Below are 15,684 nucleotides of genomic sequence, written 5' to 3' on the forward strand. Positions count from 1 at the left end.
GGCCTGCCCCCCCCCCCAGCCCCCACCCCTGGTCTCTGAGGCCGAGTGGCCTTTGCAAAGCTGCCTCCAGCTGCGGAGGGCAGTATGAATGCGGTGGCGGTGGTGGGCTTGCATGGGTCCTGGGAGAGGGAAGTTCCCCCCCTCGCTTCACCCGCCTCCCAGTTGAGCATGGCTGTCTGGTTGCAACACTCCTAATTGCAAAAACGCGGCTGTTGAGGGGAATGTGTGTGTGGAGGGGGTGTACTTGATGGTGCCTAGATGATTAGGAGAGTTGCTGGCTGGGGAGGACGGGGAGAAATTGACCTGTTTGTGTACCCCACCTTGTTTCCCTCCCCTTGCAACGTGTCTCTGGTGCCCCTTCTGCATCTGGGGCCCTCCCTTGTCCAGCGTGAAAGAAAGGCCTGGGGGGATGACAGGGGCAATTGAAAGAACCATGTTCCAGGGGTGGGGGTGGGGGACACAGAAGGAAAGACAGTGAGGTGGGAGCCTGCCCCTCAGTGCTGCCTTTGGCTCCAGGAGGGGGAGGGGATGAAGGGGGCTGTTGTCCAAAATGAGGGGGGGAAGCAAAAGTGACATGCAGGCACAGAGATATGTACACACAGACAGCCACATGCACACCCAGGGACACCCAGGCAGACTCAAGGACAGGAGCTACTGGACACACCCACATGGGGACAAGGGAAGAGGCAGGCTGCTGCTGCACCGTGGAGCTCAGAGGGGTGGGATATACCCACGGGAGACCAAGAGCATGGGGACCGACCCATGCACATACCCACCCACGCACAGGGTCACACGGAGATGCTGTCACACACTGGGGCAAGGAGGAGTTGCTGTCACCCACACATAAAAAGTCGCTGTCACATGCATGCATGCACACAGAGCAATTGCACACAGCCGCACAATTACAAAAGACCCTGTCACTCACAGGCACACACGTGCTCGCATGAGCCCAGTCACACAGACATCATTGCTTGCCGTGACAGTCGCTGTCACTCAGTCAGATGCAAACACAGTTACACATCAACACATGTATACACAACTTAGCAACAAGTATTTTCCTGGACTCTTACTGTGGAACTCTGAGGTTCTGCAGGCAACAAAACCCTTGCTACCAAGAATATTAAATTTGGCTGTATGAAAAGGTGTTCCTGCGTAGTGGTGCAAAGCCTGCATTCCTAATGACATGTTCTTGGTCTCTATCGCTTGAGATACCACCCTACTAGACAGTGAGCTCTTAGAGACCTGGTAGAATCACTTAAAGAGCTCTGGATGCCACCCAGAACCTAGCACAAGGGCTGCTCTGTAAATACTTGTGAGTTGATTGACTGTGGAACCTGCAGACACAGGTGCACTCATTTGCACATGGTCGCCTGAACTAAGGTACAGAACGAGTTCATGAGGCCCAGGTCCCCACAGTTGCAGGTCCACACCAACAGTCGTGTCCACACAACCCCAGATGCACACAACTGTAGCCTGTGCAGCCAAGCACACACTTAGATGCACACAATCACAGACTTTTCCCCTTCAGCTTCCTCCTCCCTTTTTCCTCTAGGCTCAGCCACTGTGCGGGAATGGGCTGTTTTTTTTTTTTTCTTTCTTTCTTTTTTTTTTCTTTTCTCTTTCTTTCTTTTAGAGGGGCAGAGAAACAAGAGCAAAGACAGTGGGTTCAGGGGGGTTCCAGAGGGCCGAGTCATGGGCTCAAAGCAGTATCCAGTGACTTCTAGAAGCTGGGATTCTCTTGACTGCTGGGGGAGGGGAGAGCTGCTCTTCTCCCTACCCTAAAAGCTCTGGGGTATCTAACTGCCCCTGCTCTGAGTCGTTTGCCTGGGCCTTTCTTGGGAACAGTCAGTCACCCCCAGCTGAGTTCCTGCGTCCCACCTTGAGTCTGGCCCTTTTTCCCACCTGGACCCTCCTGTCCGAACTTGGAAGCTTTCCTTAAGAGGCCATCGGCTGGCGAGTGTCTGTATGAGTGATGTGTATTTTTGACTTGGAATTTCTCTCTAACTCTGTCTCTCTCTCTCTGTTGCTCTGCCTTGCAGTGTCTGATTCTCCCTCTCTCTCTCCTTTTTTCTCTGCCAGTCTGTAACTCTCTCTCACCCTGTGCTACCCCCCGTCTACCCCTGTCCTTGTCTCAGAGCTGGGGACTGGCAGCAATGTTCTTCATACTTTTCCAGTTGTTAATACCCAAGCTCCGCCCATCTGCCCCCCCTGCGCAGCCTCTGGGGTCAGCTTGAGGTTGGGGTGGGGGGCGGGGGGCTCAGCTGGCTGCTCAGGACTTCCTGCACTTCCTTAGTGCTGCAGCTGTGGCCAGCAAGTTTTAGGGGCTGGGAATGGGGGAAGGGGGGGGTCAGCCACTGCCCATGCTGACCCCTCGGGCCTGCATGTCTGGAGACACCAGTTCTGTGGGCACCCTCAGGGTGCAGGCTGCAGCCAGCTAGCAGCTCTTAAGCAAGCCAGTTCTTAAGCAAGCCCCCCCACACTGGCCCAAGCTGGAAAAGAACCGCCTCCATGGGCAGTGGGGTAGCTGGCAGGACCCTGCTGAGTTGGGTCCACAGCAGGGCTCACAATGGCCTTTCTCCACACCCCTGGCAGCTGAGGCCCACCTCAGAGATGCCCAACAGCTGTGTCCTCTTTGCCCAGCCTCAGGGCCTGGTTCTGAGGGCACAGCTGCCCAGACTAAGTGTGTGCTAAGCGAGGCCCTCCCACCCATGAGTGCAGGTTCCAGCCTGGAAGGGGTACCTCTTCCGGAGAGGGAATTTGAGGAGGGGGAACTGGGGTAGGAGACACAGAGCCCAGGGGCACCAAGCACTTCTCGCCATGCCCCCCTCTAGCCTTGGCCTATTTGGAGGTGGAGGCACTTGGCAGAGAACCCACAGGGCAGCTACAGAGGGGAAGGACTGAGGCTTGGTCTCAGGGAACATATAGCTGGATGAAAGAACAAGGCATTGGGCCGGGCGCAGTGGCTCACGCCTGTAATCCCAGCACGCTGGGAGGCTGAGGCAGGCGGACCACCTGAGGTCAGGAGTTCAAGACCAGCCTGGCCAAGATGGTGAAACCCCATCTCTACTAAAAATACAAAATTAGTTGGGCGTGGTGGCGGGCTCCTGTAATCCCAGCTACTCAGGAGACTGAGGCAGGAGAATCGCTTGAACCCGGGAGGTGGAGGTTGCAGTGAGCTGAGATTGTACCACCGTACTACAGCCTGGGCAACAGAGGGAGATTCTGTCTCAAAAAAAAAAAAAAAGAAAAGAAAAGAAAAGAAAAAAGAAAGAACAAGGCATTACTTCTCAAGCAGGCGATATGCCGCCACAGCCAAGAGCAGGGATGATGATGACGGCGGTGATGGTCATGATTGACCTGGACTGCCTGGGTCTGAATCCCAGCTCTGTCACTCGCTGCTTGTGTGACTCTGAGCAAGTGATTTAACTTCCCTGTTGCCTTATCTGTAAATTGGGGATGATCATATCTACCTCATTTAGCTTTTTTGAGGAAAAATGTTTTTAAAAGTGCCTAGTTCATAACAAACTGTATATGTGAGCGGTTGTGATGGATGCAGGAAGCTGTGGGCCTGGGGTCTCCCAGATTTCTTACAGTAGCTTGGTGGAGAATTGGATCTCCTAGACATCAGTGAGACTGGGGCCTGGGGCAGTGGGTCTCCAATTTCCAGCCTTCTCACCCTCATGTCATCTTTTCCTCCCAGACAAATTTTTGCAACCTGGAATGAGTGTATGGGAAAGAGCCCAAGGCAGGCCCCTCTGCCCCACCCTCCTTTCACCCTCGCCCTTCAGCTTACAAGGAGCCCTTGGCCCCTCAGCCTGGGACACACCCCACCAGCTAGGGGCACCTGCATAAATCTCTGGGCATCACTGCATCTCTGTTCAGAGTCTGAGCTCTGGGGGTGGGAGAGAGAGAAAAGGGAAAGCTGTCCCCTCTCTTTCTTATGTGTGGGCTCGAAGAGGAGGCGGTGCCCTTCCTCCCTCCTGGGAGCCCAGCATTGGTCAACCAGGACCCAGCCGTGGCTGATAGGCACCAGATTCCCCTCCCCCCCATGGAGTGGTACTTAGTGTGAAAGGTGGTGGCAGAGAGAAATTGAGGCACTGAGTAAGGACCAGTGTGGTGGGCACAGCACTTTGAGATTCAGCATCTGTCCTCTTTCCCTTTGTGAGTCTGGTGATCAGGATCCCCCCTCCAAACCCCTTTTATTTAGCCCTGCCCTTCAAGGTGAAGCAAGGACAATGGGAGGATACCCTGTAGGGGTGACGGGAAGCCTTTGGAGTGGGAACCAATCTCAACTCTAGTTCTCGGCCGGGTGCAGTGGCTCATGCCTGTTATCCCGATATTTTGGGAGACCAAGGCAGGAGGATCACTTGAGGCCAGTAGTTCATGATCAGCCTGATCAACATAGTGAGACCCCATCTCTAAAAAAACTTAAAAATTAGCCAGGCGTGGTGGCGCATGCCTGTGTTACCAGCTACTTGGGAGGCTGAGGCTGGAGGATCACTTAAACCTGGAAGGTCGAGGCTGCGGTGAGCTGTGATTGTGCCACTGAACTCTAGCCTGAAAAACAGAGTGAGACCCCCCCACACACATATCCTCTCAAAGAAAAACCCCACTTTAGTTCTCATTGCTGTAAAGGTGTCTAGGGGACTTTGGAGAAGTTTTGTGTCTCTTGGGGAGGGAGGCAAGCATGAGCATGGTGGGAATGTCACTGACTGGGAGTTGGGAGGCCTGGCTTTTGACGTTCACTAGTTGTATGACTTTGGGCCTAGGTTTTCATTATCTAGAGACAATGGTTCCTGTCTCACTCAGGGTGAGAGCAAATAACACAAGGTGGGATGACCCCTGTGTTCAATCCATGTTGCATCCTGGCATGGTGAGCAATGCCTGTGGATTCTCCTTTCTTCCCAGAGCCTGGCACATGCCAGGGTGGGGCATACATATGCTGCCTGGAACCAGAGACAGTTCTCAGTCTCTCACTGAAGCATCTGGGGCTGGTGTGTGGTGGGAGCACATGTGGCTGCACCTTGGTGTCATTTGGCAGGCCAAAGCTGGGGTCATAGGGACCTCACTCTGGTGTGCCATTGTGTGAGGTGGTCCAGAGGGAGGGTCAGAAGTTTGCTGGGTAGACAAGGGAAGCAAGATGGGTGTTACTGGTGCGCAGGAAATACTATCCTTGCTTCCCTGTTTTGGGGGTGGGCGTTAAAGGTTGGTACCAAAGGCACAGCCATGCCCCTCAGCAGTGGCTAAGAGCAGAATGATTGAACCAAGCCCCTGGCCCACCTCCTCCTCCTTCTCTCTTCCTCTTCTAAGGAAGAGATCTGCTCTTGGCTCCCAGAGCCCCAGCTGCCTGTTTCTTTTTCTCTTTTACCAGGCAAGGGGTGGGGAACAGGGGAACCAAGGCTTTGGTGTCTTTCGGCATTTTTGTACACATCAGTGAGTGGGTGTGTTGTGCACGCATCCATGTGAGAGTGTTTTTGTGCATGTGTGGGCTGGGGAGGGCTCTGAATATCTCCTGGAACGGTACCCAGAGCCCTGTGGCTCTGCGCATGCGGGGTGAGTGTGTGTGTCTGCACGTGTCCGTGTGTGTGCCGGAGACTCAGCTGCATTCACGCGCGCACTCTCTCCCTCCCTCTCCCTCTCTCTCTCTCCCCCTCCCTCTCTCTCTCCCTCCCTCCCTCTCTCTCTCCCTCCCTTCCTCTTCCCTGTCCCTCTTTCCCCCTCCCCCCTCTCTCTCCCTCCTTCTCTCCCTCCCTCTCTCTCTCTCACACACACACACTCAATCTTTCTCTCTTCCCTCCCCCTTCCTCCTTCCTATTCCCTCCCTCCTCGCTTTCTCTCCCTGTGTCTCTATCTCTGTCTCTGTCTCTCTCTCTCTGCCTCTGCCAGTTCTGCTTGGGTAGGGGCTAGCTCCTGCCTCTGGGGTGCCTGGGAGAACATCCCTGCCTTTCTTTCCCTCTCCACCATTCCCTCCCCTCCTGGGCCTTGCTCCTCAAGGCTTGCAGGCAACTTCCTCTACTGCCTTAGATGAGGGAGTGAGGAGGGAGGACCCCAAGCCTTGTGCCCATGGTGCCATCTGCAGCAAGTGCCTTGGCCCCGTGACATTCATGCCTCTAGCATTCAGCTGCCCCAGCTCCCAGCTCCAGTTACCCACTGGCTGCTGGGGGAGGGTGGGGAGAATGTGCCTTGCCCAGCTTGGGGGTGCTCCTGCTTCTGCTTTCTTGGCTACTTGGATCTCCTGCCTCCGCTCCTGAGGGGAATTGGGCAGGGGGGCGTGAAGTTCTATGGGCTGATAAGGAGGGGCTGAGTTCTCCAGTATGCGTGTGGGCATGACCACCCACCAGTGGTCATGGGGGATGGATGTGGCCTGGGACGAGACCTCCAGACCTGGGCACCCACCTTGATGCCTGGCTGGAGCTGGTCCAGGCAGGAGGAGGGAGAGGAGAGCAGCAGGTGGGTGAGGCTGTGGGGGAGCCGGGTGGGAAGCACAGTCTTTGATGTTAATACTGGGCATCTGGCCCAAGTCAAGGCTGCTGTTTATGTCTTTCTGTCTCTGACCTGCAGGGGGGTTTCCTGTTATATTCTTTTGGGGTGGGGTGGGGAGGATCCTTTGTTTAAGTAACCAGTCTCCCCCTTATGAGGATCCCCACCCCATCTCCCTTTCTCTAGCCTGTAAGGTCCCACAGTGGCTAGGTGATGAGTCACTGCCCCCCAGCTCCAGACCTGTCTCCTGGGGGCCCGGTGAGAGCTCACCAAGGGGTGCTGCCTCCCTTCCTCCCGTCTCCCCCATGCCTGCCAGGCTGGGGCCCTGAGTCTGTGTGTACTCCTCTGCCACATCACACCTGCCAAATAGTACCTTCCTTCCCGCCTTCACTCCTCCTCTCCTTCCTGGCACTAGGATAACAGAGAGTTGGGTGGGGCAGCCCTGCCCAATCCATACCTGAGAATAGAACGGGGGTATGGGAAAGGAGAGGGAGTCTCAGTCCTAGAGAGGCCTCTGCCCCTCATCGTGGGGGCACGTGTCGCTGCTGCAGCACTGCCACCACCACAGACTCCCAGGGGCCCTTGGTGTGGGTGGCTGCCCGTGATGCCCATGTTGGCAAGGGGGGCAGTGCTACCCACAGACGCCTGTGCCCATGCATGCCCATTTATGTGTCTGGGCCACAGCGGCCACCCTGGCCCCTCAGCATCGCCATTCCTGGCTCCCATGGTGGGAGGCTGGGTGATCAGGAGTGGGTGGTGGGGGAGGGATCTCCCCCCACCCTAGCAGCAGGCAGAGGGGAAGGGGAGAGGGAGGTGTGAACCTACCCACAGCACTATTAATAGCCCACATGCCAGGCCACCAACAACCAGCTGTCACCGTGGAAACCATTCCTACGCCCCCCTCCCCCCAGCCTGCATGGGGTGGGACTTAGGGTATGAAGCCCCCCCACCCATCTTTCTTTGTTACCTTTCTCTCTTTGTCTCCCCTCTTTCATGTGTCTCTCCTCCCTTTATCTGTCCTCCTTTCTACCTCATCCCTTCTCCCCATCCCCCATCTCTAGCTCCCCTTTCTTCCTCTCCCTCTACTGCCTTGTCACCCCTAGCTCTACCCCAGCCCTGTCCCATTTCTTTGTTCTTCCCCCTCCTCTCTTCTTCCTTCTTTCCCCCACCAGCCTTTTTACCCCTCCTCTCGTCTTTCTACCCTTTTCTCAGCCACCCTGCCTGTACTGTCCCTGTAGCTGGCAAGGAGGGCTGGGCTTTCTTCAGAGCACTAAGGACAAAGTTCAGGGGCCCCAGAAAGGTGGGGCCAAAGCCCAGAGCAGATATGCAGGAGGGTTAATGCAAATAGTGTTGGGGGTTAGATCCTGGGGACAGAAACTCCCCTCTGGCAGCCCCAGGAGTCCTTTGGGGGTGTCCTCAGATCCACAGGACTGCAAAGTGGGACGGCCCGGCAGTGGGAACCTGGCGGGGCGCCTGTGGATGCTGCATTGGCCCTGTGTCCCTGTCCCCCTATGGCAGAAGCACTTAAGCTTAATGAAATGCTTCCCCCTCCGCAGGCACTTTGCCTACACTGCCACCCAGCAGCTCTCATCTCACAAGGAGGGAGTGGGTGGCCAGGCCAGCCGACAGGTGGGTCTTGCTGTCCTGCTGTCCAGCCTGGGCACAGAACCCCATAGCTCCGCCCCCTCAGCCTCCTTGGGGTGGGGCCTCCCTCACCTCTGCAGAGGAGGTGCTGGGAAGGAGTTTGAGGAGTTAAGCTGGACTCTGGAGGAGGGGAGAGAGGCTGCCCTTCATTGTGGGTACCCCTGCCCCATGCCCCTTACCCGCTGACCTTTTTCTGCCCACTGCTAACACAGGCTCACGTGGTGTATGTCTCCCCGATGTGTGTCTTCCCGCGTGCTGGGCCCTCTGCCTCGCCTCGGTATCACCCCAAAGGCCCAAGTGTGTCCCTGGAGAGATGCCAAGGAGTCCCCAGGGGTTCCAGCCTCTTGCTGGGTACCCAGTGAGGGTGCCCGAGGCAGACAAGGGCAGCACCTTGCTCCTCTGCCCACTACCAGGGGCTGACTGTAGCCTAGGCTGTGCTGACCAGCACCAGGGCACCATTCAGTTCAACAGAGGGGTAGGGCAGAGAGCAAGCCTGCCCCTCCCCCCAGCGGGCACGTGCAGGCCCTTGGCAGTACCCAGACACATTTGGAGATAAGGCTGGGCAGGAGAGAGGGAAGGGGAAATAAACATGGTGGCTTAGGTTGGCACTGCCCCAGTTCTGCAATGTAGCAACTGGTAAGTGGCAGGGGCCTGGGGGAGGGGGCCCTCAGGAGCCCTGGCCTGGAGCAGGAGCTGCCCATGCCATGTGGTTGCTGCTGGTGTTCCCTGCCCAGCCCGGCCCACAGCAGCCAATGCTCATTCCTGCACACACTGGTCCTCCTCGGCTACCCCCAGGGCCTGCTACCCGGGGCTGCCCCTCTCAGCATGCCCACTCCTGTGCCTGCCTCCTCCCCTCCCCGGGGGCGCTTGGGCCTCCGGCTGGCGAGTGGATTTTTCCAGCTTCTGTAAACAAGTGGTGGCAGTGTGCCAGGCGGGCAGGAGACAGGCGGGGGCAGCACCACAGCCAGGGTGTGCCAAGCACCGAGGCACAGCCTGGGGGGGAGACAGAGACACCCAGACCCAGAGAGAGAGAGACATTCAGACACAGACAGACAGACGTATGCAGGCAGCCTGGCTGGATGTGGAGTCAGAAGATCATCCTCTATTGTGCAGCCCAACCCCTGCAGCGGCCCTCGCCCCCTGCCCCTCACTGTCTGGCTGAGAGCATTAGGCCCCAGTGCCCAGCCCCTGGGCTTCCCCACCCACTCCTTCTCCTCCCCAACCTCCACCCCTTAGGGCTGGCTACGCCATTATAAATTTATAACAGGAATTTCTCCACAAGCCAAGAAAAACTTGACCTACTTTCTTGATGGCTCCCTGGGCTAAGGCTCCCTGCTCACGCCCCCCCACCCCAGTCTCCTGTCCAGCCCCCAGTGCCCAGTCCTGGTCTGGGGTGGGTATCAGAGGCAGAACGGACCACTTTTCTGTGCAATGCCCATGCTGTCCACACCACCGGCTTGCCTGGGTGCAGAGGCCCCATCCTGCTGCTGGCCCTGCCCAATCTGCTGACTTATCTCCCCGCCTCTCTTCCCACCCTGGCTCCTTATCAGCTCCTGGGGTTGGGGCCAGGGGGCCTAGGGGTGAGGTCTCATATGCAGCAGCCACGTGACAGAGGTTGAGGTCATATGTCGGGGAGCTGTACCCTTTGTCCCCCTCCTACCTTCCATACCTGCCTGTGTGCACACAGACAGTAAGCCACAGGTCTACAGCCCAGGGTCAGAGGTGCAATGCTGTGGGAGGTGGGAATGGTGGGCCCAGCTTGGCAGTGCCCTGGACTCCAGGTAGCAGAACAAGGCTAGCATTAGGGCCAGGCCATGAGGCTTATCCGACAGCCACCTGCTTACGAGCTGTGTGAACTTGAGTGAATGATCAAACTTTCTGAGACTCAGTTTCCTCATCTGTGAAGTTCTCCTGCCCACGCTGGATGGCACAGATTATCTCTCCAGTTAACATGTGTTAGTTTCCTTTCCTTTCTCCCTTGCTATCCTGGTTGATAGCAGCTCAGCTAAACCAACTGAGAAGTCTGGTTCTCGGCCTGGGAATTGGGATTCAAGAGCTTGTGTGGGAAGCTCTGGAGTCCCTGAGGGGCCAGAGCTGGGGATCAGAACTTGGCCGGCAGCATGGGAGGTCAGTTCCCCACAGCTTTCAACATTTCTCTCTATTAAGGCACAAAGATGGGGATTCACGCTCACTGTGTGCTGCTCTATGTCCCACCCCGCCTGTGCTCAAAACTGCTTGCCTCTGGTCCCCTCTTACCCCTATAATACAGAGAAATTTCAGGAAAACTTGTCTAGAGGGGTGGTAACAATAGCTAGTGTTTAATAGATGCTCATTAAGGGCCAGGCATTTGTCTGAATATGAAGACTGAGACATATTACCTAGTACGTGAGTGATCTCATTCTCTCCCTCCATTCCTTCCCATGTCTGGGGCTTAGGAGGAGGATCTCTGATCTCGCCTGCTGTACCTGTGATCTAAGGGATTATCCTGGTCCCCTCTCTGCGCCTGCCCTTCCTGCCCCCTGCTATCTTGTTATGGGTCCCCAAAGCCCCAAATGTTACCACCAGAGGGATCCTACCCACCTTCCCACCGTGACACCTTCTTACCCCTGCCTCTCTCTTCTGCCCACAGGGATCTCTGGACAGGACAAGACTCCAAAGCTACTCACCCAGCCCACAGCCCGGGACCCACAGACCCAGCTTGCCCCAGCCCTCCCACCTGCCACTCCCTGGCCCCTCCCACCGCCCGCCCCCCTGGGGGCTCAGGGCATGGTGTGAAAGGCCAAGTGCTGAGGCGGGTATCATGGGTGCTGTGCCCTAGGGCCTGGGTGGCAGGGGGTGGGTGGCCTGTGGGTGTGCCGGGGGGGCCAGTGTGCCCACCCCAGTCTCTTGGCGTGCTGGAGGGCATCCTGGATGGAATTGAAGTGAATGGAACAGAAGCCAAGCAAGGTGGAGTGTGGGTCGGACCCAGAGGAGAACAGGTAATGGGTTCAGCAATTAGGTCATGCCAGCTCCTAAGCAGCAGGCATGGGCACCTGGCTGAACTGTCCTTTAGGCACCGCCGTTAAGCACCTCTGTGGGATGGACATGAGGCCAGCAAGCCTTCTGCCTACCTCTGTCTGGCAGATGAGGTCAAGTTCAGATATGACAGGCACTTGGATTGAGAGATGCTCATTTTGAAGTGGGGAGTGATACAGAGCAGAGTAATTACAGGGAGCACATAAGGGGTCCTTCCCTAGACAGTGCTGGGCAATCTCAGATGCCCCCAACATCCCCTCCACCATTGCTGCACTCACCTTGAGCATGTGGGATCCAAACAGCCTTGCCATTTTCCTCCTCTCCCTGCCAGCCCATTTACTATCTGACCACAAGTGCGTTGTCCACAGGCTGCGGTTCACGTAGTATGACATTTCAGGGCACATGCACCAGTAACTATTGGTCACAGCCCATGCTTATATTTGGAATCTATTGGGAGCCCCACAAGCTCTTCCTTGTTCATGGCCAAGGGCGGGCACTGCGATGGGGCTCCTCCCAGAAAGTGCAAAACCATGACGGTTTTGCTTCCACGTGGGTAAGGTGTCAGCCTTGCACATACACCAAGGGATGGTTACCTATGATCTGCATTGCCCTGGAGGAGCCCAGAGGGTCTCTGCCTTTTCCATCAGCTCCAAGTGGCACAGAGCTTTGTCCCAGTTGGCACGGTGCCGTGGGAGCTGGGTACAGCCTGTGCCTATGGCCAAGGAGAGGGTAGGGGTAGGGGTGCTCCGGGGAGCAGTGTGGCTGTTTCCTAGGAGATCAGATCCCGAGCCAGGAAGCCAGAGGCCTGGCCAGGCAAAGCCCTAAGGCCCACAACTGGGTCCCTGGAGGGTAGAGGAAGTAGATGGAACTCACAGCTGGGCAGGGCATGGGATAGCCCCCCTCCCCCAAAGCCTCACCCCAGGAAGGACTCTGAGGACGATCTGGCCTGTAGCTGTGTGGCTGTCACTTGCAGCCCCTGTGTCTCCCAGCTTAGGCTTCTGTGGGTCTGCAAGAGTCTGCTCCTAAGGCTTGGAGAAAGGCAGGAATGCCAGTTCGTAGTCCCCTAAGACTGCAGCCCCTCCCCCATTGCCTTCCCCTCCCCCATGTCTATGCGCCACCTTGTGGCTATCTCTAGGACTGCACTCAGAGGCTGTGAGTCTGGTGGTAACTCCTGAAGCTGCCAGCTCAACTGGGACCTAGGTGGCCTGAGTTCCCCTGCACCCAACCCTCTGGAAGGCGTGAGGGAGACCTGACCTTTCAGCCTCGTAGGAAGTAGACGGGAGTAATCCCCAGGGGGCGTGGAGCACAGAGCTGTCTGTGACTGTGACCCTGGCCAAGGTCACTGTGTCAGTGTGTTGGGAGCTGCATCCGGCTCCAGGAGGAAGGGGCCTGCAACATGCCACACACAGGGTGGGTGCGGGAGCTTATACAATCCTTGCATGCATGTAGAGGGTTTATGTAACCTGTGTGCACTGAGGTTATGTAACATGTATGTGGAGAGCCTGGCAACATATATGTGCAGTGGCTGAGGGTTGCTAATAATACCTTGCACGGGGGGCTCAGTCCTGGCTCTGACTCCAGCTCATGGTGTCACCAGGCACAAGTAGGGTCTCAGTTTGCTGCTCTGTTAAATGGAGGCTGTGCAGAGGGTGACTCTAGTGTTTTCTATTGCTGTGGGTTATTTAGCATGTGTGTATGACCTGGAGCTCAAGCAACATGTGCACACTGGCGGGATGAGGGTGGTTTTATGAGGTGCCTGTGCAGAGTGTTGTGTAACACAGGGCCATATCCTAGAGGTTGTATAGCACATTTAAGAATGCCCTGAAAATTTCACAGATATGTCAGCCCTGGTGCATACTCACCATCCATGGGTTTATAGTGAAAGCTGCATGGTTATTCATCTGCGCCAGTGTTATGTTGCATATGTATGTGTGTGTTCTAAAGGTTACATAGCTTTAAGCATATCCTGAGAATTCTTCCAGCGTATTTGTTGTGTACTGAAAGATGAGGATGTCCTGCGGATTATGGGTGCTTCAGGTCTTCTGGTGGGTGTGTTGGGGCTCTAGAACATGCTTGTGCCACAGCCAAGCCCCTTATCTCTCTCCCCTGCAAGTTCCAGATAGCTGGACCCTTTTAAGCATTGTCAGCTGACCCTGGGGGTGGGAGGTGGAATGAGGACACAAAATGGAAAGAATCAGGCCTGGGGGGGATTGTGTAAGCCTCTCGGATGAGAAAGGGGCTACCCGAAGGCTGCTCTGTGATTCTGCCCACTTTGCCCATCCAGTGCCAGGTCACCAGATGGAAAGCGAAAAAGAAAGAACGGCCAATGTCCCCTGAAAACCAGCATGTCAGGTGAGGGCTGCGCGCTTTCTCCCGGCCCCCGACCCCACCGAACCCAGCAGCCCTGCGGCGCTCTCCACGCCCCCCGACCCCCCCGAACCAGAGCTGGGCTCTTCTCCAACGCCCTACCACCGAACCCCAGCCAGGGGCTGGCAGCGCTTCTCCCGCCCCCGACCCCCGAACCCAGCCAGCTGCGCGGCTTCTCCCGCCCCGACCCCACCGAACCCAAAGCCAGGCACTGTTCCTGCGCGCTTCTCCACGCCGACCCCACACGGAACCCAGCAGGATGCGCGCTTCTACCACGCACCGACCCACCGAACCCAGCCAGGCTGCGCGCTTCCACGGCCCTCCGACCCCATCCGAACCCGCCAGGTGCGGCTTCTCCACGCCCCACCCCACGACCAGCCAGGCTGCGCGCTTCTCCACGCCCCCGACCCCACCGAACCCAGCCAGGGCTCCCTCTGGACCTGGATGTGGAACAGTAGTTCCTGTGTCTCCTGGAGGGAACTTTCTAGAGGGCTTGGGATGGACTTGTCTGGGGATGAGAAAGGTGATGATGGATGTGCCCAGCTTTTGAGGGTGGATTAGGTCAGGAAGGCCTCTTCCCTCCCCCTAGTACTCTCATCTGAGGCCCCACCAGAATCAGGGCCTGAGCTGAAGGACTGAGGGGCTGTGTTATCCCCAGTGAGCTGCTGAGATTTAGTTTTCCCTCTCCACCATCCTCTGCCTTGTAGATAGAGCAAGAAGAAAGCCCTGAGTGGGCAGTCAGAAGAACTGAGATTCTTCATACTCTTAGGGCAGAGGATGGACAGGTTCACCTCCCGTCTCTCTAGGATTCTACCAGGGAGGCTGGGCTAGGAGAGGGGCCAGAAACAAAAAGTTGAGGGATGGGGAAAAGTGTGAGAGCCCCTCTGCTGGGACTTCAAGCCATGCCTGCCTTCCTCCATCCTTTCCTTCCTCCCAGGGTATATCCCTAGTTACCTGGACAAAGACGAGCAGTGTGTCGTGTGTGGGGACAAAGCAACTGGTTATCACTACCGCTGTATCACTTGTGAGGGCTGCAAGGTATGGAAGCTACCTCCTGCCCCTCCCCTGCCACCTGAGCCCCTGTCTTACTCCCTGTGTCACCTAAAGACAACCTGTTAGGTCGTCACTTTTTTTTTTTCCTGAGACGGAGTCTCATTCTCATTGCCCAGGCTAGAGTACAGTGGCGCCATCTCGGCTCACTGCAACCTCCGCCTTTGGGTTCAGGCGATTCCCCTACCTTGGCCTCCCGAGTAGCTGAGATTACAGGCATGCACCACCACACCCAGCTAATTTTTTTGTATTTTTAGTAGAGATGGGGTTTCACCAACGTTAGCCAGGCCAGTCTCAAACTCCTAACCTCAGGTGATCCACCCGTCTTGGCCTCCCAAAGTGCTGGGATTACAGGAGTGAGCCACCGTGCCTGGCTATTTTCTCTTCTCTTATTCATTCATTTGCTCATTCATAACTCCTCCTCTGCCACTCACAGGAAAATTGCCTAACTTCTTTGAGCCTTAGTTTCAGTTTCTTCATCTATAAAATGGGGATAATCATTCTCTCTACCTTATAGCATTGTTGGGAGAATGAAATAATTCACTTGAAGTGTTGAAAACAGTGCCACCGGGTGCTGTGGCTCTTGCCTAAAATCCCAGCCCTTTGGGAGGGAGGCCAAGGTGGGAGCATCCCTTGATCCCCTGAGTTTGAGACCAGTCTGGCCAACACAGTGAGACCCTGACTCTCCAAAATTAAAGAAGTTAGCTGGGTGTGGTGCCACATGCCTGTGGTCCCAGCCGCTCAGGAGGCTGAGGTGGGAGGATTGCTTGAACCCAGAAAGTCAGGGCTGCATTGAATGGTGGTGGTGCCACTGCACTCCAGGCTGGGTGACAGAGCAAGATTCTGTCTCAAAATAAAACAACAAAATATAAAAAATAAAACAGTGCCACGCCCATAAGAAGCATTTAATAAAAAATGCCAGCCATCACCCATTCATTCAGTGTGTTATTAGGTGTGAGAGTGTAGTACATACCCTGCCTTCAAGCTGCTCACAGCCTGTCAGAGAGAGACACAACTTGAAACAAGCATCAGCAAACATCAGTGTTATTCAAAATGTGGTTCGTGGACCATCTGCCCCTACTAGTTAAAATGCAGATTCCCAGGCTTCATCCTTTTTTTTTTTTTTTT

At 56.0% G+C, this 15,684-nt stretch overlaps 2 protein-coding genes across 8 annotated transcripts in view; one reads left to right on the plus strand and one right to left on the minus strand.

The window, feature by feature from the left end:
- Window positions 1-11,602, minus strand: part of MED24 (mediator complex subunit 24) — a 57,171-nt gene extending 45,569 nt beyond the window's left edge. For 2 of the 7 annotated variants that reach the window (XM_017869273.1, XM_017869272.1), the window contains exon 1: window positions 11,418-11,592. In XM_017869273.1, coding sequence (XP_017724762.1) covers window positions 11,418-11,475 — 58 coding nt within the window. In that variant the 5' untranslated portion in view covers window positions 11,476-11,592. Of the gene's footprint in view, window positions 1-11,417 lie in introns of all 7 variants that reach the window. The other 5 variants (XR_001884926.1, XM_017869271.1, XM_017869270.1 and 2 more) reach the window with 5 other exon arrangements.
- The window catches only part of THRA (thyroid hormone receptor alpha), a 20,225-nt gene continuing 15,275 nt past the window's right edge, over window positions 10,735-15,684 (plus strand). Inside the window, exons 1-3 of the mRNA XM_017869282.1 lie at window positions 10,735-11,102; window positions 13,424-13,491; window positions 14,444-14,544. Of these exons, the coding sequence (XP_017724771.1) occupies window positions 11,050-11,102; window positions 13,424-13,491; window positions 14,444-14,544 (222 nt within the window). The 5' untranslated portion in view covers window positions 10,735-11,049. The remainder of the gene's footprint in view (window positions 11,103-13,423; window positions 13,492-14,443; window positions 14,545-15,684) is intronic.

The sequence above is a fragment of the Rhinopithecus bieti genome, unplaced genomic scaffold, assembly GCF_001698545.2.
Source record: "Rhinopithecus bieti isolate Rb0 unplaced genomic scaffold, ASM169854v2 scaffold_5019, whole genome shotgun sequence".
NCBI classification, from domain to species: Eukaryota; Metazoa; Chordata; class Mammalia; order Primates; family Cercopithecidae; genus Rhinopithecus; species Rhinopithecus bieti.